Consider the following 24,339-nt stretch of genomic DNA (forward strand, 5'->3'; position numbering starts at 1 on the left):
CTTATATACTTCTGTCACTTCTGCCCACTATAAGAGGCATTGAGTCCAGGGGAAAGGAGTAATTCTGTACCTCCTGTGGCATATACCTCTGTTAATTTGGAATGTTAGCTTTTTTCTTTCTTTTCTTCCTTCCTTCCTTCCTTCCTTCCTTCCTTCCTTCCTTCCTTCCCTTTTTTTGGAGAGAAGATTCCATTATATAACCTGGCCTGGAACTCAATATATAGACCAGGCTGGCTTCAAACTTTTAATTATCCTTCTACCTCTGTCTCCTGAGTTCTGGGATTACAGGTGTGCACCATCACACCTGGTAATTTGGACGCCTTAATGATACAGTCAAATGTTGATTTCATACTTTATTGTGATTTTTCAGGGATTTAAGATCTGCATATTTGTCTGCAGCAATAACATATTATGGTGCTCAAATGGATAAGATCTGTGGTTATGTCAGTTTTAGATTATGTAGCAAATTGAGGTTGATGACAAGTTTCATTAAGTATTTAATGATAGCTTTTAAACTGACAATAAAAATAATGATGTCAGCTGGCTTTCCTGCCCATTGGACTCCTCTCAGAGAAGTGTAAATCACTGGGAAAGCATCTTGCTTTGGCCAAGAATCTTTTTAAACGTCCCCTTCAGCTCACTGTTCCTTAAGCTATAAATGAAGGGATTCAATACAGGGGTTACAACCATGAAAATCACTGATGCAGCTGAGTCATTTTCAGTTGAATGACTGGATGAAGGACTCATATAGATTCCTGCGATGGCACCATAGAAGAGAACAACTAAGGCAAGGTGAGATCCACAGGTTGAGAATGCCTTCAGTTTTCCTTGAATAGAATTAATTTTCATCACAGCAGAGACAATGCGACCATAGGATGCTAAAATACACACTGATGGTACCACAAAGATCAGTCCCACCACAAACAAAACCATCAGTTGATTGAGACTGGTGTCAGAACAAGAGAGAGGGAGGAGAGAATTGATGTCACAGAAGAAATGGTAGATGATGTTTTCAGAACAGAAATGCAGTTGGGCCATCATGAGAGTATGCAAGAGAGGATTCAAAGTGGCAATGACCCAAGACAAAGCCACCAGAGAGGTGCAGAGGCATGGGGTCATAATGGTGGAATAGTGCAAAGGATGGCAGATGGCCACATAACGGTCATATGCCATTACAGTAAGAAGGAAATTGTCCATGTTAGCAAACATCATACAGAAATACATCTGAGCCAGGCATCCAGGGTAGGAGATAGATTGAGACTTGGTTTGGATGTTCAGTAACATCTTGGGCACTGTAGCTGAAGGAAGGCAGAGGTCTACCAAGGACAAATTGGCAAGGAAAAAATACATGGGTGTGTGGAGATGATTGTTTGAGCCAATGGCTAGCAAGATGAGTAGGTTTCCAAATAGTCCTGTTAAGTAGAGACACAGGAAGAGTGCAAAGAGGAGCCCTTGCTGCCCTGGCCAACTTGAGAAGCCCAGAAGGAGAAACTCAGAGATTCTGGTTTGGTTTTCTGTTTCCATTGGATGTACCTGTATGAAGAACTTTAGAGAGAATAAAGTTTCATTTGGTAAATCATGACTCCCCTTGGTATTTTTTTCTTTAAGTATCAACCCAGTCTTAGTCCCTTTACCAAATGGTCTTCTTTTAGGCCATTCTGTCTCTTCTTTGATGCTCTCTGCCAAACGTCAGTGAACACTGAGTATGCATTTCTACCTCATTTGGTGTCTTTATGCCTATCTTCTTTTGCTTTAAGCTCACATCATTAGAGAGCTTTTGTGTCTTCATCTCTCCCTGTTCAGTAGGCCGAGGTTTTTTTTACTGCTCATTTTTTATTAATGTATCTGAGTTATACAAAGTAAGATGATTCATTATGACATTTCTATTCAAGCCTGGTTTACTTATATTCACTAAATTACCCTATCTTCTCTTCCTCTTCTCCCCCCTGTAAATATCAAATTATGCTCCTAAACTTTTCACAACCATTTCTTCCCCTAGACTCCTCTTATACAATCAGCACTGTGTGTGGCTGCCTGACTATCTGCTGTGTTCAAACACATCCATAGGTCTGACATGATTAATGGCCCCTTTCCCAACACTGATATTTGAGTGAGATTCTCTTCCCCAGATATTTGTCCATCACCATGAAAACCAGTCAGATACCTATCTATCATTTAGAGTATGTAAGCTGAGGTTTTAAGTAGCTCATCTCCTTAAGATTCAAAATAAAAATAAATTCATTTCTCAACAAATCTATGAAGTTAAGCCTCCAATGTGGTTTACTTGAACTACAAACCAAAAAATTAAATAAGTCTAATAGTTATATAGCACATGTGACTGTACAATGGGTATAGATAAAGCTAAAGGAGAACATGGGTGTAAAGGTTTACTTCAAATGTTTTTATGATGTTTTAACTAACTGCAAACAAGGGGCTCATGCACACCAAGTATCATCATAGTATTACTTCAGTGACTGCACTTCTGGGAATTGTAGAAAACAATGTAGTAACACAAGAGTTCTTCACCAAAGACAATTGTATTAAGAAAACACTTGATTTTGCAAGAGCAGAAAGATTCTAGATAATGGGCTTGTGGGCCCAGTCATCTGTGGACCCCATCACCTGTGGGCTTCAGTCATCTGTGGGCCCCAGTCTCCTGTGGGCTTCAGTCACCTGTGGATCCGATCACCTGTGGACTTCAGTCACCTGTTGGCATGGTCACCTGTGGGTCCCATCACCTGTGGGTCCCATCACCTGTGGACCCCATCATTGGTGGACCCCATCACCTGTGGACCCCATCACCTGTGGGCTCCAGTCACCTGTTGGCTCCAGTCATGGGTGGGTCCCATCACCCATGGGTTGCGTTGTTCAATTAGATACTGTCTCTGCCCTAGATGACCGCAATCAACTTCTTCTTCCTTTTTTTTTTTTTTTTGGTTTTACGAGACAGAGTTTCTCTGTATTGTTTTGGAGGCTGCCGGAGTCCTCCCTTTGTGAGTTCCACTTCATCCCTCCTGGAGGATTATCCTTCAATCTAAAAGGTTTGTCCATTTTTCTTCTTAAACTATTCTGATTTTTTTGCAATTAATTTTTCAGTTAGTATATAAAGAAATGGGTTTCTTTATGACATTTCATACATATATCATCATTATACTTTGTTCTTAATCACATCCTTACTGCCTTGCTCAATTCCCTTTCTTTCTTTCTTGATGGTCTCACAAATAATATCCCCTTTGCTTTTATGGCATTACTGTCTCTTGTCTCCACTCCCTTTAAACACTCCTCTCTTCTCATAGTCCAATTTCTGCTTGGGAGAAAACACAGTATTTATTTGTCTTTCTGAGTCTGATTTAATTCATTTAACATGATGACCACTAGCTCATCTATTTTCGTGTGAGCATGATACATTTGTTTTTCTTTCTTTTTTGGTTTTTCGAGATGGAGTTTCTTTGTATTGCTTTGGAGGCTGTCCTGGAACTCGCTCTGTAGACCAGGCTAGCCTGGAACTCACAGAGATCCCCCTGCCTCTGCCTCCCAAGTGCTGGGATTAAAGGCATGCACTACCAACACCCAGATCATACATTTGTTTTTCTTTTTTTTTCTTTTCTTTATACAGTCTAGAATCTTTTTTATCATTTTTATTTTAATTTTAAATAGCTTGTTTTACATGTCAATCCCAGTTCCCTCTCCCTCCCCTCCTTCCGTACTCCCCTTCCCCCCCGACCCTCCCACCCTATTGCCAAATCCTTCCACATAGGGGATATCTAGTCTGTGACAATTTCCTGGGAACCCCCAGAAATAATTAAAACTTCTTTCTACAACCCACAGGCTTAACACAGTAGGTAAAATACCAACCTACTCTTCCAATTGCTCTCATGCTATATCTAAAAGACAGATATGCTTTCAGGAAGCATATGTTTTATTAGTACTATATCACTTGGATCACTTGGCAGTTCTTCCACATAGCACTTAAAATTTTAGTTGAATAGATGTTCTCTAGTGTATTGCAAGAGCATAAGGGGTATGATTTTTCACAATAGTCTCTAAAGAGACCACAGATGAGGAGGAGAAAGGCAAACTGTGCACTTTGCAGGAAGCAAAATTAATAAAATACAAATTTATGGAAGGTTTCTTCTTGTGCCTTTCTCCATTTCCACATCACATTGTCCCAAATGGCTGCCTTTACCTCTTAGCATGATTTCATTTATGATCCCAGGAAGTTTTCTTATGAGCTGCTTGCCCTCTTCTTTTCTGTTCTAAACCAGTCTGCTCTTGCTACTGTTCCACCAGGGCCTGCATCTGCAAACTCAATGACAGTGGCCTCACTCCTTCCACACTCATGGCTAACAGGCAGCCTTTGGACTACACAGCACCAGCCCCTTTCTCCATTTGGGGTATCAGCTCCATTTGGGATATTAGTTTTAATATTCTCTGCCTTGAGAGTAACTACTTCTAGTGTGTGAATCCTTTAGTTTGACTTACAAGAAAAGGTTCCAAGAGAATACAATACTTATTTTCTCTTTTCTTCTATACAAGTCTCTACTCTATTGCCTGGGAGACTTTGCTTTAAGGCAGGGACTGGCCAGGTGAAACAGGGTTAGTTCTTAGATAGAGGAGGTATGAATATTTAAGATTTGAACTATGGTCACTTTAGGCTGTGTGGACTACATACAACAGGACACCTGCTTGCAGAGAGGTAAGAAAAAAAGCAGATTTATAAAAAGATGAAAAATTACAGTGTACTCATCTATGCCTCGTGCCTTAATCTTTCTGCATACTTTTGACCTAATACTGAATTAGATTCTAATTCCAATTAGTTCTGAAGACAGATGTGCCTTCATTATGATTATGGTTTAGGCTAAATACATACTCATTGTTGTTTATTTACAAGTGTCAACAACAGCTAATCTTTTTCTAGTACTAACTCCCATATTTTTATTCATGCCTATTATTAGTGATTATCTTTAGCTTAGTATGATTCTGCTAGAGTGCATCTAAATATCCAAGTAGTTGCTTACAGAGAATGCAAAAGGTTTATTTTACAACACCATCCTACAAATTCTCAATAATTTATGGTACACATGAAGAAGTAGAACTATGCTGTAGACACTTCTGCTGCAGAGTCATATGTTGTCATGCTAAGACTTAAAGGGTAATAAAATGATCACTGTTCATTAAAGGCAACACCAATTCACTTTTCCTCAAGACAGAGTGTTTTTTTTTACTAGTATAAAACAATGAAGAGAACACAAAGTCAACTGAATAAATTCTGCAGTTATTAAGTTAATCATTAATTCTTCACCAAGATGGAAAACAAAGTAATCACCACTATCCAGCACTCTGTGCGGCACCACACATTTTCATCATTTGCTAATAACCACAGCAACCTTCTAATTTTATGTCTTCATTTTGAGTATTGTCACATGTATATCATGTTCTTACTTTGCAGGAAATATATTTTATATTTTTCCTCCTTCCTTTCTTCCTCCCTCCCTTCCTTCCTCCCTTATTCCCTCTCTCCTTTCTTCCCTCCCTTCCCTTTGCCACCCTTCCTCCTGCCTCTCTTCTTCCCTTCCTCCATTTCTTCCATCCTTTCCTTCATTCCTTTCTTCCTTCCCTTCTCTTTCCCTTTCTTTTTTGTGATTCTGGGGACTGACCTCCCACTCACTGACATTAAGCTACTATTCTCACAGTCTGTGACATAGAACTTGACTTGAAATCGAGTCCATTTTTCACTATCCCTCTATAGAGTCACGGATTTCATATTTTCAGATATGATTAATGTATTTCACAGGTGATTATTACTTACCAACTATAGCTTAGGTGGGGACCTGACCTACAATCTGAACTTGTCTAAGAAATGACATATTTTCTCCCTGATTTTCCAGATCTGCTCACTTCCCCTGCTCACTTCCAATATTCACTTACCAGGTGCTCATATGATTTCCTTCAGTGAATGAATGAATTTTTTAGTCTTACTTGGAGGTAATGAAAAATAAAAAATGTGAAACTGTTGTCCTTTTCTTATAATGCACACAGTTGAGGCAAGGGACAATTTTTTAAGCAGATTACAAATGGTGCAGGTAAATGAGAGTGACCAAAGGACTTCTCCCTATTAAAGCTCATGGCTTCTTTGTGCCCTGTGGGGCTCCAATCTTGATAAGGTCCCTAAACTTCAGCAATAATTACTTCATCTCCTTTGTGGTTTTCTCAATTGTAACTGTAGGGACAATACTGTGGAAGATGATTCCCCAGGGCGACTCAGAGAAAACATCTAGAGATTGTTTGTATGCTTCCAAGAGGGTTGTGGCTCATCTCCCTTCATCACAACTGTGTGAAGTTTCTTTAGTAGGGTTGACCAGTTCCCTAAATGTAGGTTCTGTATTACCCGAATGAAGCATTCTGTTAGCAATATCTTCCTCCAGCTTACCAATGCCTGATCTTTCAATGGTGCCTAACATTCAAGGACAAATTTTGTGACACAGGAGATGAGACCATGAACATGTGTCAAGGATGCATGCATTTTATCATATATTCTATTCCCTGGTACCGGTACTAATGTAACAGTAGAATGAGACTTTAAAGGCTCAGTGCATAGGTTTTTCTGGGATAACCAAGGATTTTGGAAATGTTCTGTTCCAGGATGTTGTATACACATGAAAAAGAGGGTCAGTTTGCTTGGTACATCCCTACTGCTGCTATTTTTATGATAAATGACTCTAGGTGTCAAAAGGTCTACACCAGCAAGTGGTTTTCTGTATAACAAATTTCTGCAAAACTAAATGGCTTAATACTAATCATTTATATATTGTGCAATTAGGTGTTTCAGAAATTTGAGCTATACCAAACTGAGTAGTTCTGACATGACTTAGATAGATATAAAGTCAGCTTGGAATGACTGGTCCTGGTCTGCTTGATATTGTGTAGTGAGATATCCACCCCACAAGTACCTGTAGTACTGACAATGCCCATTTGGGTGTGGTCACAGGTGCAAACATGATGGAGAGTGAGCTTTAGGTCTGGGGTCGAGGCTGGTGCTCTCTCTTGCATCCCATCGGGTTACATGGAGCAGCTTGTGCTGATCCTTAAAGCAGGAACCTGCACCGGCCATCTGCTTCTTGTGTAAGTGACCTCTCCCCAAAATAGATTATATTTAACCTGTATTTGAACCTAGTCCTGTGAATCATTATCCATGTCTCCGCAATATTGTTCCACATCTTTTAGCAGAATAGCTTGGGATCTTCATATGATGAGCAAGGAGAGGAGGAGAGGGATGGGGAGAGGGATGGGGAGAGGGAGGGAGAGGGGGAAGGGGAGAGAGCGAGCCAATATCTCCGGCAAAGAAATTCCCCAGTTACCCAAATTTCTCCCACTAGACCTTGCCTTTTAAAAGTTCTAACACTTCCTATTAGCATCATAGCTAGTGGCTAAGCTTTTAATACACAGGCCATTGGAGAATATTTATCTAAACCTTGGGAATCAACAATTCATTTTTTAAAGAGAAGCTCTCATGCAGCCCAGGCTGGTCCTGAACTCTCTATGTAACTGGGGATAACTTTGAATTCCTGATCCTCTTGCTTCCACCTTCTGAGTAACGGAATCATGGTTCTGTGCCCTCTCCTTAGTTTACATAGTGCTTCATGCATGCTAGGCACATGCTTTATCAACTGAAAAACATGCCCAGAAACCATGCATTCTTTTATAGATACATAGCATATCTGTATACATACACATAGTATGCATATTATATATGCCTATGAATATGTGGAATAAATTGTAGTAATGATACAAGAGACAGGAAGAAGGAATTAGGAATATTTTTGCTGTTATAGGATACTAATACATCTGTGAAGGAATATTTTGAAAAGCATATTTAAATCACATGTAGATGAATAATGCAAACATTAGGGTATCAGTTCAAGATTATGAAATATTTCAATCATAAAATGTATTATTGTAATACAGAAAAACATCATGATATATAAAATGTTCATTTGAAAAAACAGAAGGCAAGAGCTCTGGGAATCCAGTTGAAGAGAAGGTGGAGGGATTATATGAGCAAGGGGGAGTCAAGTTCATGATGGGGAAACCCATAGAGACTGCTGACCTGAGCTCATGGACTCTGGAACGACAGCTAAGGAGCCAGCGTGGGACTGACCTAGGCCCTCTGTATTTGTGTGACAGTTGTGTAGTTTGGCCTTTTGTGGGGCTCCTAACAGTAGGACCAGGACCTGTCTCTGATGCATGAGCTGGCTCTTTGGAACCTATTCCCTATGGTGGGATGCCTTGTTCATCCTTGATGCAAGTGGGAGGAGCTTGGTCCTGCCTCAGCTTGATAAGCTATACTTTGTTGATTCCCATGGGAGGCCTTACCCCATCTAAATGGAGTTGGAGGAGGAGTGGATGGGGGAGGAGTATAAGAGAGTTGGGTGGAGGGAATGAGAGGAGAGGAGGGAGGGGAAACTGTGGTTGGTATGTAAAATTTAAAAAAAAAGCTGAATAAAAAATAGAAGGCAAAGTTAGGGTAGAAAACAAATTTAATAACAAAGGATGAGAGCAATGAGGATAAAACATTAGAAAATATGGTAGATACCTCCCAATTATGATATATATGATAATGATATAAATAAATCTCAATGATATAAATGTGCCAGTGAAAATATAGAGGGTGATAGGGTGGATCAAAGCTAAGGCCCAACTAATATCGATAAATATCCCACACTGATTATGAATACATGCATAGAAACATATAGTTCTAATGACTATATTAATTCAGATACAGAAAAGTCGATAGCATAAAAATTACCAGCGATAATGAGGGGTGTGGTAAAATGATACAAGGATTAAATACGCAAGAAGCCCAAATGCACACATTTAAAACAAAGTTTTATAATTATATAAGGCAAACATTGTTCAAACTGTAAGATGAAATCAGTGAATCTACTATTATAGTCAGATAATTCAATCACTTTATCACTGATGGCTAGATACCTATATTAAGGTCTTCCAAATGAATAGAACCAACAGAATAAATATAATTATGAGAAGGGATTTATTGGACTGATTCATAGCATTAGAGGCTGTCAAATCCTACAATGACTACCCCAAAGGGAGGGGTGAGAACAGGTAGAGTGTGAGAGTGACCAGTGATGCAATCCCAACTTGAAGATCTGGAAGCACTGTGGAGATATGCTAGTGCAAGTCTGCATTTAGAGGCTGAGGATGCTGGAAAACATGGAGTCTGTGGCCACAGTTTAAAAAAGTATCAGTTAAAGGCCCAAGTGTGCTTGAATGTGAGGTCTTCTTTTTTGTTTTAGTGATTCACCCAGGCCCCTAGCCTACTGGACAGTGCTGTCCATATCAGAATTGATCTTTACTAACTGATATGTCAATCTTCTCTGAAAGTACCCTCATGCACGTGCCCTAAAATTTACTTTGCCTATTTCTAAGTGTCTCTTCATATAGTCAAACTGACAAACAGGACTTATTATGATATTGATATCATTGTAGACAGTTCTAGAAGAGAGAAGGTAAGTTAGGACGTACCTGAATTCAGTGGCACTATCAATTAACTGTATCACACTTGGTGCTATAGACTATTTACTGAAGAATGTGAGAGTATGCATTTTATTCAAATTCATATGGGATATGCAAGGAGAGAGTTCATATTCTCAACTATAAACATACTTTCATAAATTAAAGAAATGGAAATAGTACAATGTGAACTCTGAGATCACAGTCAATCAAGTGTAAACTAGAACCTAATAAGAGAAAGATAACTGAAAGAACCCCACATGGTGGCATATTAAATTGGAGCTATAGTTACAGTTGTGAGAGCTTCTTCATATGGATGTTGGGAACTGAATCTTGGTCCTCTGGAAGAGCAGCAAAAGTTCATAACTGCTGAGTGGTCTTGCTAGCTCTAAACTATACTTCATAATAACATCCATGCTAAAGAAGAAATGTGAAGAAAAAGTTGAAATGTAATTGAGCTGAGTGAAGAGATAATTTATCACAGTTTCTGGGATGCCATGTGTTATGCCCAGTCCAAAAGACCCCAGGAGAGACCACCAAGGAGCCAACTCACTGAATGCAAGCACAAGGTTTCTTTATTAAATTCAAGGCTAGGCAGGGACCTCATCCTACAGACTGACTTGGCAGCTGCAGGAGAAGGTCTTAGCCACTGAACCATCTCTGCAACCCTACCCCATAGTCTCTTATTCTTTGCATGTTGACCAGTTGAGAGTCTCAGTGTTAATTGCCATCTACTGCAAGAAATAGCTTCTTTGATGAGGGTTGAGAGATGATTTGATTTATTGGTATACCAATAAGGTATTAGGAGACTTTATAACACTATGTCCATTTCAGAATAACAGTATTGGGTTCTTCCATAGGGCTATCCTTAGTCACAAATTCATAGCTCTTTTAATAATGTAAGGTATGGTTTCCACCTCATGGAACAGTTCTTAGACCCAAACATAAAGTTACTGGTTACTCCCATAACCATTGTGCCACTATTACACAAGTGAATATATCTTGTTAGGTCAGTCACTGTAGTTTTCTAGGTTCACAGCTGTGTGAGATTGATTTCTCCATATTCTGTGATTCAACTATGTGTGTCTTCAACAATAGAGTTTTACCATCATGTTCTGGAGGCTAGCCAAGAGTAGTGTTAATAGCCTGGAATTAATCAGTACTAGAAATAAAACTCCAACCCCAGGAAGTTAGCTATACCTCCCCAAAACAGGCAATAGATAATATCATACCAGCAAAACCCAAAGAAGGGAAACACACACACACACACACACACACACACACACACACACACACACAGACAGACAGACACACACACACACACACACACAGACACACACACACACCAATAATAACAAAAAACCAGGAATTAACCATCAGTGCAGACCACTGATGCCAGGCCACAGGACTATACCCAACAAAACTGTTAATCACAATAGATGGAGAAAAGAAAGTCAAATTGAGATGTTTAGTGTTTTGATTATTTTGTGGCAAGGGGATTTTCTTTTCTGATCCAATCTATTTGGTGTTCTGTAAGCTTGTACCTTTGTAGACATTTCCTTCTTTAGATTGGACAATTTTATTCTATGATTTTGTTAATATATTCTCTGGGTTTTTTGAGCTGGGTTTCCTCTCTTCTTTTCCTATTATTCTTATGTTTACTCTTTTCATAATGTCCCAGATTTCCTGGATGTTTTGTGCTAAGACTCTTTAGATTTGACGTTTTCTTTGATGAATCTATTTCCTCTAGCGTGTCTTCAATGCCTGAGATTCTCTCTTCTATCTCCTGTATTCTGTTGGTGATGCTTGCATTTGTAGTTCCTGTTTGCTTACCCATACTTTCCATTTCCAGGATTCCCTTTGTGTTTTCTTTATTACTTCTATTTTCATTTTCAGGTCTTGAACAGTTTTCTTCATCTGTTTGCTTTTTCTTGGGTTGTCTTTAGGAATTTATGGATTTCTTCAGATTTTTTGTTTGCCTTTTTCTCAATTTCTTTAAGGGATTTTTTATATCCTCTTTAAGGAACTCTATCACCTTCATAAAGTCATTTCAGATCTTGCTGTTATAGGATAGCTGGGCTCTGATGATGACATATTTCCCTTTCTGTTTTATGTTCTTACACTGACTTTTAGGCATCTGAATTCGGGATGATTATAGGTCCAGGTGTTGATTCCTGTGTTTGTCTTTGCTGGATGAGTGTTTTGCTCCTTGGTTTCTCTTTGCCTTCTGGTCTTCTGACCCACATGTTCAAGAATTCTGGTGACTAGTGAGTCTTTGGATCCAGTAGTGTGTCCCTTCTGGGATTTTTGGTGCTGGGGTCCCTAGATCCAGACTGGCCTCTGATAAAGCCAAAGTTCTCTTCCAAAGTTATAGGTAAGTATATGGAGCCCAGGAGAGGGGATGCAGTTTGGGGTTCCTAGAACTGTCCTCGCCTCTGGTGAAATGAAAGTCTGGAGTCTCTAGATCTGACCTGACCTCTTGTAAAGTGGAATTCTTCTGAAGTTGTAGGCTAGGATATGAGGCTGTGTGTGTGTGTGTGTGTGTGTGTGTGTGTGTGTATACACGCGCATGCGCGTGCATACAGGTCTGGGGTTTAGTGGGCAGTATCTTGTTTGGGGTTCCTAGTTCCACCATGTACTCCATAAGGTTCCCTGCTCTGTGGGGCCTGGTGTGGAGTCCTGGGCAGGGGGTACAGTTTAGGGTTGTTGCGCAGGTTTTAAGGAGTATTATCAGGTGGTGGGCAGTGCCTTCCCTGGGATCCCTAGATCTGGCCTGGCCTCTGGTAAAGCTGATCTGCTTCTGAAGTTGTATGGCAGGATAAGTAGCCAAAGGAAAGGGGTACCATCTGTGGTCCTTGGGCAGGTTTTAAGGAGTGTTAACGGGTGGGTGGTGGGTGGTGTCTTACCTGGAGTTCTTAGAACTACTCCGGAGTTGAGTAAAGCTGCAGGGCTGTGGGCCGTAGTGTGGAGCCCAGGGGGAGAAGAATGGGCATCTCTCTTTTTAAAATTTTTATAGTGATACACCAGAAAATCATCCCTATACTTTTCACTCATGGCATCGTGAAAACAGGTGCTAGCCTTTGCCTCTAAAATCTCACATGTTCAAATTCAGTTTATATTAAGAAACAGGAAAGAACCTAAGACAGATATGCATGGTACCCCAGAGAAGAGGAATGAGGCAAGATGTCCTGAACACATTGGGAGCATGGTGGGGTGGGGTGGGAGGGAGTGGGAGCTGGGAAAAAGAGAGGGGGAGAAGAGGAGGAGAGAGTAAGTCATGGGGGAGCAAGAAGGTTGAGTTGGGGAAAGAATAAGGGAGAACAGGATGAGAAATACCATAATAGAGAGAGTCATTATAGGTTTGAAGAGAGATCTGGCACCAGTGAGACCTCTAGCGATCTACAAGTATGACACCAACTGGCAAACTAGGCAATAGTGGAGAGGCTACCTTAAATGCCTATCCCTGATAATGAATTTGATGACTACATTATATGCCATCCTAGAATCTTCATCCAGTGACAGATGGAAGCAGAGTCAAACACCCACAGCTAAACACTGAATGGAACCCCTGGAACCCAGTGACACAGAGAGAGGAGTGATGAGCAAATGGATAAAGAATGGGCTGATGAAACCAGCAGAAACAGCTGACCTGAACAGGAGGGAGCTCTTGGACCCAGATGGACAGCTGGGAGGCCAGCATGGGACTGATCCAGACCCCCTGAATGTAAGAGTTAGTGAAGAGGCCTGGGCAACCTATGGGGCTCTGGGCAGTAGATCAGTATTTATACCTGGCATTCAGATAGACTTCATATGTCCATAACACAAAGAGGGATGCTCTCTCAGCCTGGACTCTTGGGGGAGGGCCTGGACCCTTCCCTGAGCAAAATGACAGACTCTGGATATCCCCTATGTGGAAGGGAGTGGGGACAGGGTGGGAGGATGGGGGAGGGGATGGTGGAGGGGAGACGGGAGGAGGGGAGGGAGAGGGAGCTGGGATTGACATGTGAAGCAAGCTCTTTTCTAAAAAACTGTAATAAAAAATAATGAAAAAAGAAGAAGCCTAGAATTTGTCTTGGGCTTTTGGATTCCAAGAGACTTTTTTAACATTCATTTATTCATGTAATCATTCATTCAGACACACACATACACACACACCCAGAGAGAGAGAGAGAGAGAGAGAGAGAGAGAGAGAGAGAGAGAGAGAGAGAGAGGAGTCAGAAAACAACTGGTGGAGACCATTTTTCCTACTATGTGAATTCTAGGGCTCAAACTCAGGTGGTCAATATTGGGCACAGACACCTTTACCTGCTGAGCCACCTTGCTTCCCACTTTAAATTTGAATTTCAATCCTGCTCACTGTTAATTGTAAAAGAAAAGTGTGGATCCTCATATGGTCTGTTGAGAATCCTTTCAAGGTGTGTGTGTTTTCTCAGGAGGACAATGTTCCCAAAGCAGAGCTAGAATTTTTATGTCCGTTGTGTGGTCATCTTGGAGAGTTTCTGCAGATAATATATTTAAATGTCTACAGTGTCAATTGTGTGGTCAGCATGGAGAGTTCCTGCAGATAGAAATGTATTTAAAATTCTACAGTGTCAATTGTGTGGTCAGCATGGAGAGTTCCTGCAGATAGAAACGTACTTAAATGTCTACAGTGTCCATTGTGTGGTCATCATGAGTGTTCCTGCAGATAGAAACATATTTAAATGTCTACAGTGTCCATTGTGTGGTCATCATGGAGAGTTCCTGCAGATAAAAAATGTATTTAAATCTCTACAGTGTCCATTGTGTGGTTATCATGAGTGTTCCTGCAGATAGAAACGTACTTAAATCTCTACAGTGTCCATTGTGTGGTCATCATGGAGAGTTCCTGCAGATAGAAACGTACTTAAATGTCTACAGTGTCCATTGTGTGGTCATCATGGAGAGTTCCTGCAGATAGAAACATATTTAAATCTCTACAGTGTCCATTGTGTGGTCATCATGAGTGTTCCTGCAGATAGAAACGTACTTAAATGTCTACAGTGTCCATTGTGTGGTCATCATGGAGAGTTCCTGCAGATAAAAAATGTATTTAAATCTCTACAGTGTCCATTGTGTGGTCATCATGACTGTTCTTGTAGATAGAAACATATTTAAATGTCTACAGTGTCCATTGTGTGGTTATCATGAGTGTTTCTGCAGATAGAAACGTACTTAAATCTCTACAGTGTCCATTGTGTGGTCATCATGGAGAGTTCCTGCAGATAGAAACGTACTTAAATGTCTACAGTGTCCATTGTGTGGTCAGCATGGAGAGTTCCTGCAGATAGAAATGTATTTAAATCTCTACAGTGTCCATTGTGTGGTCATCATGAGTTTTCCTGGAGATAGAAACGTACTTAAATCTTTACAGTGTCCATTGTGCGGTCATCATGGAGAGTTCCTGCAGATAGAAACGTATTTAAATGTCTACAGTGTCCATTGTGTGGTCATCATGGAGAGTTCCTGCAGATAGAAACGTACTTAAATATCTACAGTGTCCATTGTGTGGTCATCATGGAGAGTTCCTGCAGATAGAAACATACTTAAATGTCTACAGTGTCCATTGTGTGGTAATCATGGAGAGTTCCTGCAGATAGAAATGTATTTAAATCTCTACAGTGTCCATTGTGTGGTCATCATGAGTGTTCCTGTAGATAGAAACATATTTAAATGTCTACAGTGTCCATTGTGTGGTTATCATGAGTGTTTCTGCAGATAGAAACGTACTTAAATCTCTACAGTGTCCATTGTGTGGTCATCATGGAGAGTTCCTGCAGATAGAAATGTACTTAAATGTCTACAGTGTCCATTGTGTGGTCATCATGGAGAGTTCCTGCAGATAGAAATGTATTTAAATCTCTACAGTGTCCATTGTGTGGTCATCATGAGTTTTCCTGGAGATAGAAACGTACTTAAATCTTTACAGTGTCCATTGTGCGGTCATCATGGAGAGTTCCTGCAGATAGAAACGTATTTAAATGTCTACAGTGTCCATTGTGTGGTCATCATGGAGAGTTCCTGCAGATAGAAACGTACTTAAATGTCTACAGTGTCCATTGTGTGGTCATCATGGAGAGTTCCTGTAGATAGAAATGTATTTAAATCTCTACAGTGTCCATTCAGTTCTCCTATGCAAATTCTAATCCCACTTAAAACTTCTTTAGCACTTTGCCTTTCCCTTTTTGTCTCCTCCTTTCTTCCTTCTCCTCTTATGTCTCTTCCTCCTTCATTTTCTAGTGGTGTTTCATGTAGTTAAGACTGGTCTTGAACTCAAAATTTGCTTCAAATTTTGTCAAGTGTCTTTTTGTGTATGCTTGTGAGCAAGTGTGTGGTAAGAGGATAATGTTGGGATGTTTTCTTCAGTTGTTTCTCTACTTTATTTATTTATTTTGAGGCAAGATTTCTTCCTCTACCTGGAACTCGTCATTTTAGCTAGTCTGGCTGGTCAGTAAGACCCTGGGATTCTCCATTTCCATCCTACAGAGCTGAGATCATAGAAGTTGCCCATCATGCTAATGTGAAACTTTTACATGGTGATGGGTTTCCCAGTAAGCATGGTACCCACTGGGTCATCTTCCCAACTCCAGATGTCCTAATAGGAGAAACTGTAATAAAGAGACAAGAAAGATCCTTTTCCCTAGAGAGGCCTTGTTTTGTAAACACAGTAAAACTGCATTTTTCATTCTATCTTTGGAAAGTTTTTTACTATATATCTGAGATTTTCATGTAGCTCTAGAATACAGCAAATTTCTATATACATTGGCCATTTTTAAGAACTCTTAAGTTTTCAATTTGTCAATGTAAACTTAAATTATACTGTGCTTATTTCCACTTTCATGGCAAGGATGATCTATCTGGGCAGATTATCAGTATTCAACTCAAGTTCAGGTTGCTTTCTGCCATTTAAGTTTTTGTGAAAACAAGCAGCAGCAAACAACCCATAGGTTTTCAATTTGGTGCTATTGTGAGTAGTGATGACATCTCTCTGTGTCTTATGCTGACCTTCTTGGCTCAAGAACCAACCATTTTTTAGTATATATACACTCTGTGTATTACCAACCATTGGTCACTTAGTAGCTCTACTGATTATGGGATGGACTGCCATAATATTGCAGTACTTGTCTTCAAGCCAACCCTGTTTTATTTTATAATTGCTTCAAAGTTCAAGAGTATTCAACCTGACAAAGTGAAAAAGAGACTTGCTAAAGACAAAGATATTCCCTAAGTGAGAAGGTGATAGCTATGGTCTTTTTTTTTCTCCTGAGTAAACTGGTGGCAGTGGGGGGGTAGAGAAGAGGGGATGGGGGATGAGAACATGAGGGAACAGGGTGGTCCAGTTGGGGGAGGGACAGAAAGGGAGAGCAATGAAAGATATTTGGGTAGAGGAAGCCACTATGGGGTTGGGGAGAAATCTGGTGTTAGGGAAATTCCCAGGAATCCATAAGGATGGTCATCATGGAGAGAGACTCCTAGCAATAGTGGACGGGGTACCTGAACTGGCCTTCTCCTGTAATCATATTGGTGACTACCCTAATTGTCATCATAGAGCTATGGTCTTTTTTTGTTTGTTTGTTTTTTTAGAGCTATGTTCTTAATACGAAAAGAAAGCATGCTGAGCTGCTACAATAAAAATCTATCTTTGGAGCTGAAGAAACGGCTCCGTGGTTAAAAGTATTGGCTGCTCTTCCAAAGGACCCAGGTTCAATTCTCAGCACCCACATGGTACCTCACAACTGTCTGTAATTCCAATTCTAGAGGATCTGGCATCACCATACAGACATACATGCAGGCAAGGCACCAATTAATATAAAAATAAATAAATCTTTAAAATAAATAAATAAATCTTTAAAAAAAATCTTCTGCAGGCAAAACTGTGACGAAGAAAACCAGCATTTGTTACACCCTAGACTGCAAAATATACAGATACAGTGTGTGTTTAATGCTGAGCTGAGTTAGAAAAAACAGATTGTGGGTATAAGGCAAGACAGAGGAAGTGTCCACTTTACAACAATGCAATGCTCCAAAGTACCAATGTAAGTATACAGCAAATTATCCTCAAATTAAGTGGCTTTTAGTTACTCCATATGAGTAAGGGATGAAAACACAAAGTCAAGAATATGTTTGGACTGAAAAATACAGAAGTTACCAGAGACCATTTCAGAGGATGAAAAATATCATTCAACTGGACAGTTTCAGGAAAGATGATTAGTAGACCACAAAGGTGCAAAGAAGACACAGGACAGGGAGGGACAGGTTTGCTCTGGTATTGTGTGTCTGTGCTGCACGCAGGATGATGTTACATGCTTCAGGACGCATATCCAGAGCATAGACTCTTAGAAATAAAATCTCTGACCAAGTATGGTTACAATCTTTAATTCTAGCACCCAGGGGTCAGAACAAGTGGAATCTCTGTGGGTTTGAAACTGTCCCGGTCTATATATCAAGTTCCAGGCCAGTCAGAGATACATAGACTCAAAAACAAGCAAAGAGACAAACAACCAACTCAACAACAAAAAACAAAGAAGGAAATAAAAACTCTGTGTTGTGCCAATATAATCAGACAAAGTAGATAGCAACAATTTTGTTATGGAAAAGTTTCATCCCAGGAGTGAAAAAAATCAGTGGAGGTGAGAGGTTTCGAATTTAAAGTCCTGTAAATGTCAGGATTCATGGAAAGCATCAGTGTTATAGTTTTTTATTTAAAACACAGCGCCATTGCTCCAGACTTGGTAATATCTATGATTTGACATTCTCCACAGATCTTAAACTGTACCTCCATAAAAGCAAAACAAAACAACTTGTATGAAATTTTCGTATAATAAAACCAATATGTTTTCAATAAAACTAGTTGTTATAGATGTAAAGAAAAGTCCAATAAATTGATGTTAAAATAAATCAGCTTTTGTATTGTACACTAAAATCAATCAGAAATCATTAGAAGTTATGAGTACAGAGACAAAACACTAGAGAACTCAACATTCGCTAATTGAATTTAGGCCATACAAAGAAATCTTCTATCATTTCATGAATGGAACAACAACAAACCTTCAAACTTGCTGTTTTCAAAGTAAGAAATATTCAAGAAAATGTGTATGAACACTCAGCTTTCCAGATAATTTGATTGTGTTTTTTGCTACTATGTTTGTATACATAAAATGTTTAAATACCTTAAAATCATAATCATTGTTTAATTAAAATATTTCTAGGTTTTTATTAAATTTTGATTTTGGGAAAACATTTATTCACACCAGACATACAAACATATGCACTAAAGACTGTTTTAAGACATTATATAATTAATTCATGGCAATTAAAGTAGTAAAACTTTAAAAATGATAACTTCTCACTTTAAATTTTGGTTCAAATTTGCTTACTGGATTGCATTTCTTTAAAGATACTCTTACTATGTATCCCTGACTGACTTGTTACTCGAAAGCCAAAGCCTGGCTTTGAACCTAGTGATCCCTATATTCTGGGATTATAAGCATGTGCTACCACACATGGCAGATTGCATTTGTGAAAAAAAATCCATGTGGTTATACAGAAATTATATGTACTTATAATTTGTTTATTCAACATAGCAGTCTAATATATGGTGTATCTAATTTATGTTATCTTCTTTATATGCTTTCTATAAGGTTTAACTCAACAGTAACAAGATTTCTCTCTGGTTTGATCCCTGATTATCTACCTATCACCTATCTCTAATTATTTATTCATCTACCAACCCAGTTGAGTTCCCAAAACAGTGCTTGGTCCATAGATGTTTTACCAGCTTAAGTTAAAGCTAGGTTTTTAGATACACAGAAGTCTCCCAAAGCTTAAGTGTTTAGGACTGCATGTCTTGCATTAACTCTTTCTTCAATCTGTGGTTCTCCCCATTATTCTCCTTAGTGCACTTTTGACTTCCTTATTCCTCAGAGTGTAAATCAGGGGGTTCAACAAAGGTGTCACCAGAGTGTAGAAAAGTGCAATGCTTTTGTTCACATCCTGCGAGTAACTGGAGGGAGGCTGGAGGTACATGGATATGAGGGTGCCAAAGAAGATAATCACTACCAGAAGGTGAGAGCCGCAGGTTCCGAAGGCCTTCCGTCTCCCCTGGGCTGACTTTATCTTTAGAACTGCATGAGTAATGTGGCCGTAGGACACTAATATAAGTGAGAGGGGTACCACCAAGAAGAAAACACTGACAGCAAAGAGTTCAGCCTCATTAATGAAGGTGTTAGTGCAGGCCAGTTTCAGCATCACTGGAACTTCACAGAAGAAATGGTCCAGTTGGTTTCTGCCACAGAGGGGAAGAGTCATGGTCAATGCTGTCTGTACCATAGAATTGCCAAACCCTGTGAGCCACGCAGTTACAACCAGGTGTAAGCAAAGCTGTGGGTGCATGATCACCATGTAGTGGAGTGGACGGCAGACAGCGGCATAGCGATCGTAAGCCATCACAGCTAAGAGAACACACTCCACTCCCCCAAGTCCCAGGGCAATAAAGAGTTGTGTCACACAGCCACCGTAAGTGATGGTCTTGTCCTTCCCCTTGAAGTTGAACAGTGTCTGAGGGACGGTGCAAGTAGTCAAACAAAGATCCATAAAGGAGAGATTAGAAAGGAAGAAATACATGGGGCTATGGAGGTGAGGGTCTACAACTGACAGCAGTATGATGGTGCTGTTGCCTACGAAGCTCAAGAAATAGATGACTAGGATAACCACGAAGAGAGCTGTTTCCAACTGAGGCCTGTTGGAGAAGCCCAGGAGAATGAATCCAGAAAAAAGGCTGCCATTAGCTCTGTCCATTACAGTCTACCTGTGGGAAACAAGAGAGCACTTACCTGGAGGCTTATTTCCTGTTCTTGTCCTGAGAAAAATGCAGCTTAACTGGGAAACTGCTCACATTTTTTTTTTTTTTTTTGCTGGAAAGCAGCTTCTGTGTTGCATTTTCCCATGGGATCAGAATTTCCTGTGTGTTTTCTTGCAAGAGCTGTGCTATTGCTACCTTCCTTGAGAACATGAGTGTGTTGAGCTTTAAACAGCCTGTAAGACAAAAGGCTCTTTCTCTGGATGTTGTCACCTAAGAAATGGCAAAGGGTTTAATTTGAATCTACAGTATGGTCTCACAACTGCCAAGGACCCTGGCTTTTTGTGATCAGATGAACTTGAGTGTCTCAAAATTAAATCAAATTTCCCTCAATGAGATGTAAATTTGCTTTTGTCTTGATTCTTTTATTTTTGGTGTCATTAAATAATTGAAACATTTAAAATGGGTTTTCTAGTTCTTATCTGCTCAGAGAAAACATTTATTTTCTGAAAAATGCAAGGATATGCAGCATTTGACAACTTAGAGTGGAGCACCATACTTTAATATAATCACAAATAGTATATTGTCAGGTCCCATAACCTAGAAGCATTTTAATGATTGGAAAGCCACTACTCTTAAATGTGTTTAGACTTCAGGGCATCAGCCTTGATTCCTCCTCATTAGTGCCATCCAACAAAGAGCTGGGGACTGTCTGTCAAATGCTCGGTCTTTTCTTTTCTCTCACTTTATATTTTGAGAAATTCTCAGTGTAACAGAATTTTTTCCAACTTTTTACCCTGAACTTTAAAAAAAAATCAGCTGCATGAAAGAATCCACTTTCCTACTTAAATAATCAATCCTGAAAGTCAATCATGCATTTCTTTCTCTCAAAGACTTCCAATGATTCAAATTTAGTATTACATATTACTAGGGTCCCCAGCATGCTGTACATACATTCTACAATTGAGCTATATCTCCAGCCCTAACAGCAGCACAACTATAACCTACAAAGGGGTCTGGGCAATAGAAGAGGGGGATAAATTAGAACAAAATATAATGACAGATATGTATGAAGATGCCATAAAGAAATCAATTCCTTTGCATATTTACCTAAAAAGTTAAAGTCTTTAATATTACATAATGTAAAAATACAAATAAATGGGATTGGGCAAACTTCTTGAGCAAATAAAAATAAAAGCTCAAAAATAAAATAAAATAAAAATATAAGCTTAAAATGGTCACAGGCTAGCTGGACATGGTAGTGCACACAAATAATCTCAGGGTAGAAGGATTAGTTTTTCAAAGCCATCTTCTGTTACATAGAAAGTTAAAGACTGGGTGAGACTAGATCAGACCATGTCCTTAAAATGTCCATAGATTATTAGTAATTAATTTTGTGTTACTGAAAGCTACTGAAAGTCCTGGAGGAAAATCTTGAACAATAACTATGCAATAGTTGTTTGTGCAATAGTTGCAAAACCCAGTCTGTTTGGAAAGTTTTTTTTTCAGTTTTATTTCAATTTCTTCTCATCCATTGGAAGTATTTGTTGATAAGCAGTCATGCATAGTCAAACATTAAGCTGTTTTTCATTGTTGTCTTGTGTGGAATCTTTTAGGACTGTAAATCCTTTATACATGTAATTTCTCTACTCACAAGGTTTCTAACTGACTGAGGAGAAACTTTACCTTCTGTCTACTGTGCTTTTCTTGTTGGATACTTAGGTCCCAAATTCTTTATATTCTCTTCAGTGATTGCTTTAGTGGCAGTTACTGTCATGACAAAAAAGGAAGATAATTTGGAGTAAATTCTAAAGTCTAATAAAATTGGAACAAAATACTTGCATTCTAAACTTAAATCTGCAATTAATAAGTCTTGAGATTTTAAAGTCTGCTTCTCTGCTCCCCTTTTCCAACTGTTTCTAAATGGAAGAGATAATATTACTGCCCTTTTGTCCTTTAGTTGAACCCGGGAAGTCTCAATAGCTCGAACACCCTATTTCTAAGAACTCATCAGCAAAAACCAGTTCTGTTCTTCAATGATAATAGGGTTTATAATTTCTTCCTCTTTCAGATTAGCAGGGCTTGTTTCAAGACATCCAGAATTCTAAACATAGTGTCAACCTAAGAATTTGTTTTTATCGAATGTTCTTGGCACATACCTTCAAATGTTCTCACTGTTGCACAGAAGATAATCTGAAACCAGAAAAGCATACATGTGCAATTCATTATAATCACAAGGCAGAATCAAATTGGCACAGGTTATTGCAAGTTATGTTTCCATATGGTTGTGCTATTTCTTCAAGGTTGCCCATGATGAATATGAGGGCTCAACACAGCAGAAATGCATAGTTGTGAAGGCTGTAAATCCAAAATCAAGGTATGAACAGGGCTGGATCCCTCTCAAACCTCTACAAACCTGAATCTTTTCTTGTGTCATTTTGTCCTTCTGGTGGTTTGCTGGCACTTCCTGGAATCCTGTGGTTTGTTCTCAGGGAGCTTCAATCTCTGTCTTCATGGAAAATGACATTTTCTGTTCTTCTTCTGAGTGTAGTAATCATATTTGCTTCAGGTTCACTAAATTAACTATAATGTCATGTTAACTTGATTATATATGCAAAGTAGGCACCCTTCTGTTAGATTTCTGTTGGGCTTTTTTTCAGGGGGGAGTGTCAACTCATGAAATGATCTCAATTATATGTCAAATTGTGATGCTTTCTTATTATAAATTCATTCCCATTGCATAGTATAAGACCAAAGATGAGGGTAGTTTTAGTCTATTTCAGATTCATAAATGAGATAAAATTGGCCATGATCATTGTTGACACTATGGCTTAGTATTTATTTCTTCTGCTTCACACATGATGGAAGTCACTTTCCAGAAACACCTAGCTAAAGCTCTTCATAATGCATCTTTGCTACAACTGAAAGATTGAAGTCAATAGAGAATGCACATTTTAAGACCTGTGGAATTTCCCCATGGTATTTAGTTTGAATGGGATAGAAAATAGTTACATCCTTTTATTTCTAGAATGCAAGGATACTCATCTAATCTGGAATTCAGAATCCTACTCTGGTCTAGAATATATTCTATTAGTAAACTAATTATTTCTCCAGATAACACCCAGGATTCTATGGTGTCTAAATCAGAAGTGAAATGAAAAACCTTAGCTGGCTTAGGGAGCAACTGAGCTGGTGTTGAATACAAAATATGGAATCTTCTGTAGATGAGAAACAAAGATTGCAGACAGCCAGTTGCCTTCTGGGAGAAGCAAGGTGGTCTTGGAACCCCGAAGGCTGGTGTTGGTGGGAATATTAATATTAGGCAAATTAACATCACATCTTCAAATATGGTATATCCTATGGTTACCAGTCTGTGAGTTTGGCTCAGGAATTGCAGGGTAGGGTTATGTGATGGGACAGGCAAAATAGAATTCTTAGAATAAACATAAATATGAAAGTATGTTTTAAATATGTTGTTCTTTGGATGATCTTTAAAAGTGAATAGTGATCAAATGCTATGCAGGCCTTTGCATTTGGTAGCAACTTCTTCAAAAGTTATTATTGACATAACCTCTGTCACTCCTGTGGCTTTCCTGGAAAACCTCTCTATGCATTTTAGACTCCTATAGCTAAACAGAAACTGAATCTGAATTATGTGGAATCTGCCCATGAGTATAAGGGCAAATGTCACATCAGAGGAATCTTTTTATGAGCCACCAAGATCCAGGACCTGCTTTGGGAACCAAGATGCTTGAGGATGTGCTTATTTTTAGTAGTCCCAAGAGTGTCTTGCCCCATGTAACTCATTAGCCCCTGTTCAGGTATCCAGAGTTTGATGCCTCCAGGGAACAGTTGAAGTGGAAGGCTCTAGAGAGGTGTTATCAACAGAGAATCCATCTTTTCCTGCCAAAATTGATGGTGATCCAATTGTTTCTAATTCATTTCCATCTGACATACCTAGTAGAATTGTTGGCATTTCAGTGGTCAAT

General features: G+C 39.2%; 2 protein-coding genes across 2 annotated transcripts; both read right to left on the reverse strand.

Moving 5' to 3' along the window:
* Positions 1–582: 582 nt before the first annotated feature.
* On the reverse strand, positions 583–1,671 carry LOC101843281 (olfactory receptor 1F12). The gene has a single exon (XM_005086685.4). The coding sequence runs from the start codon at positions 1,522–1,524 to the stop codon at positions 583–585; it is 942 nt and encodes a 313-aa protein (XP_005086742.1). The 5' UTR covers positions 1,525–1,671.
* A 17,003-nt stretch (positions 1,672–18,674) lies between these two features.
* LOC101843015 (putative olfactory receptor 2B8) lies at positions 18,675–20,415 on the reverse strand. Its single transcript, XM_005086684.2, has one exon. The coding sequence runs from the start codon at positions 20,347–20,349 to the stop codon at positions 19,417–19,419; it is 933 nt and encodes a 310-aa protein (XP_005086741.1). The 5' UTR covers positions 20,350–20,415; the 3' UTR covers positions 18,675–19,416.
* Between the last annotated feature and the right edge of the window lie 3,924 nt (positions 20,416–24,339).

Source organism: Mesocricetus auratus, unplaced genomic scaffold (assembly GCF_017639785.1).
Source record: "Mesocricetus auratus isolate SY011 unplaced genomic scaffold, BCM_Maur_2.0 Super-Scaffold_100013, whole genome shotgun sequence".
Classification (NCBI taxonomy): Eukaryota; Metazoa; Chordata; class Mammalia; order Rodentia; family Cricetidae; genus Mesocricetus; species Mesocricetus auratus.

What these genes read in the sequence shown, in the direction of transcription:
- LOC101843281 (XM_005086685.4), bottom strand. Translation starts at nt 1,524, where the DNA reads ATGGAAACAGAAAACCAAACCAGAATCTCTGAGTTTCTCCTTCTGGGC.
- LOC101843015 (XM_005086684.2), bottom strand. Translation starts at nt 20,349, where the DNA reads ATGGACAGAGCTAATGGCAGCCTTTTTTCTGGATTCATTCTCCTGGGC.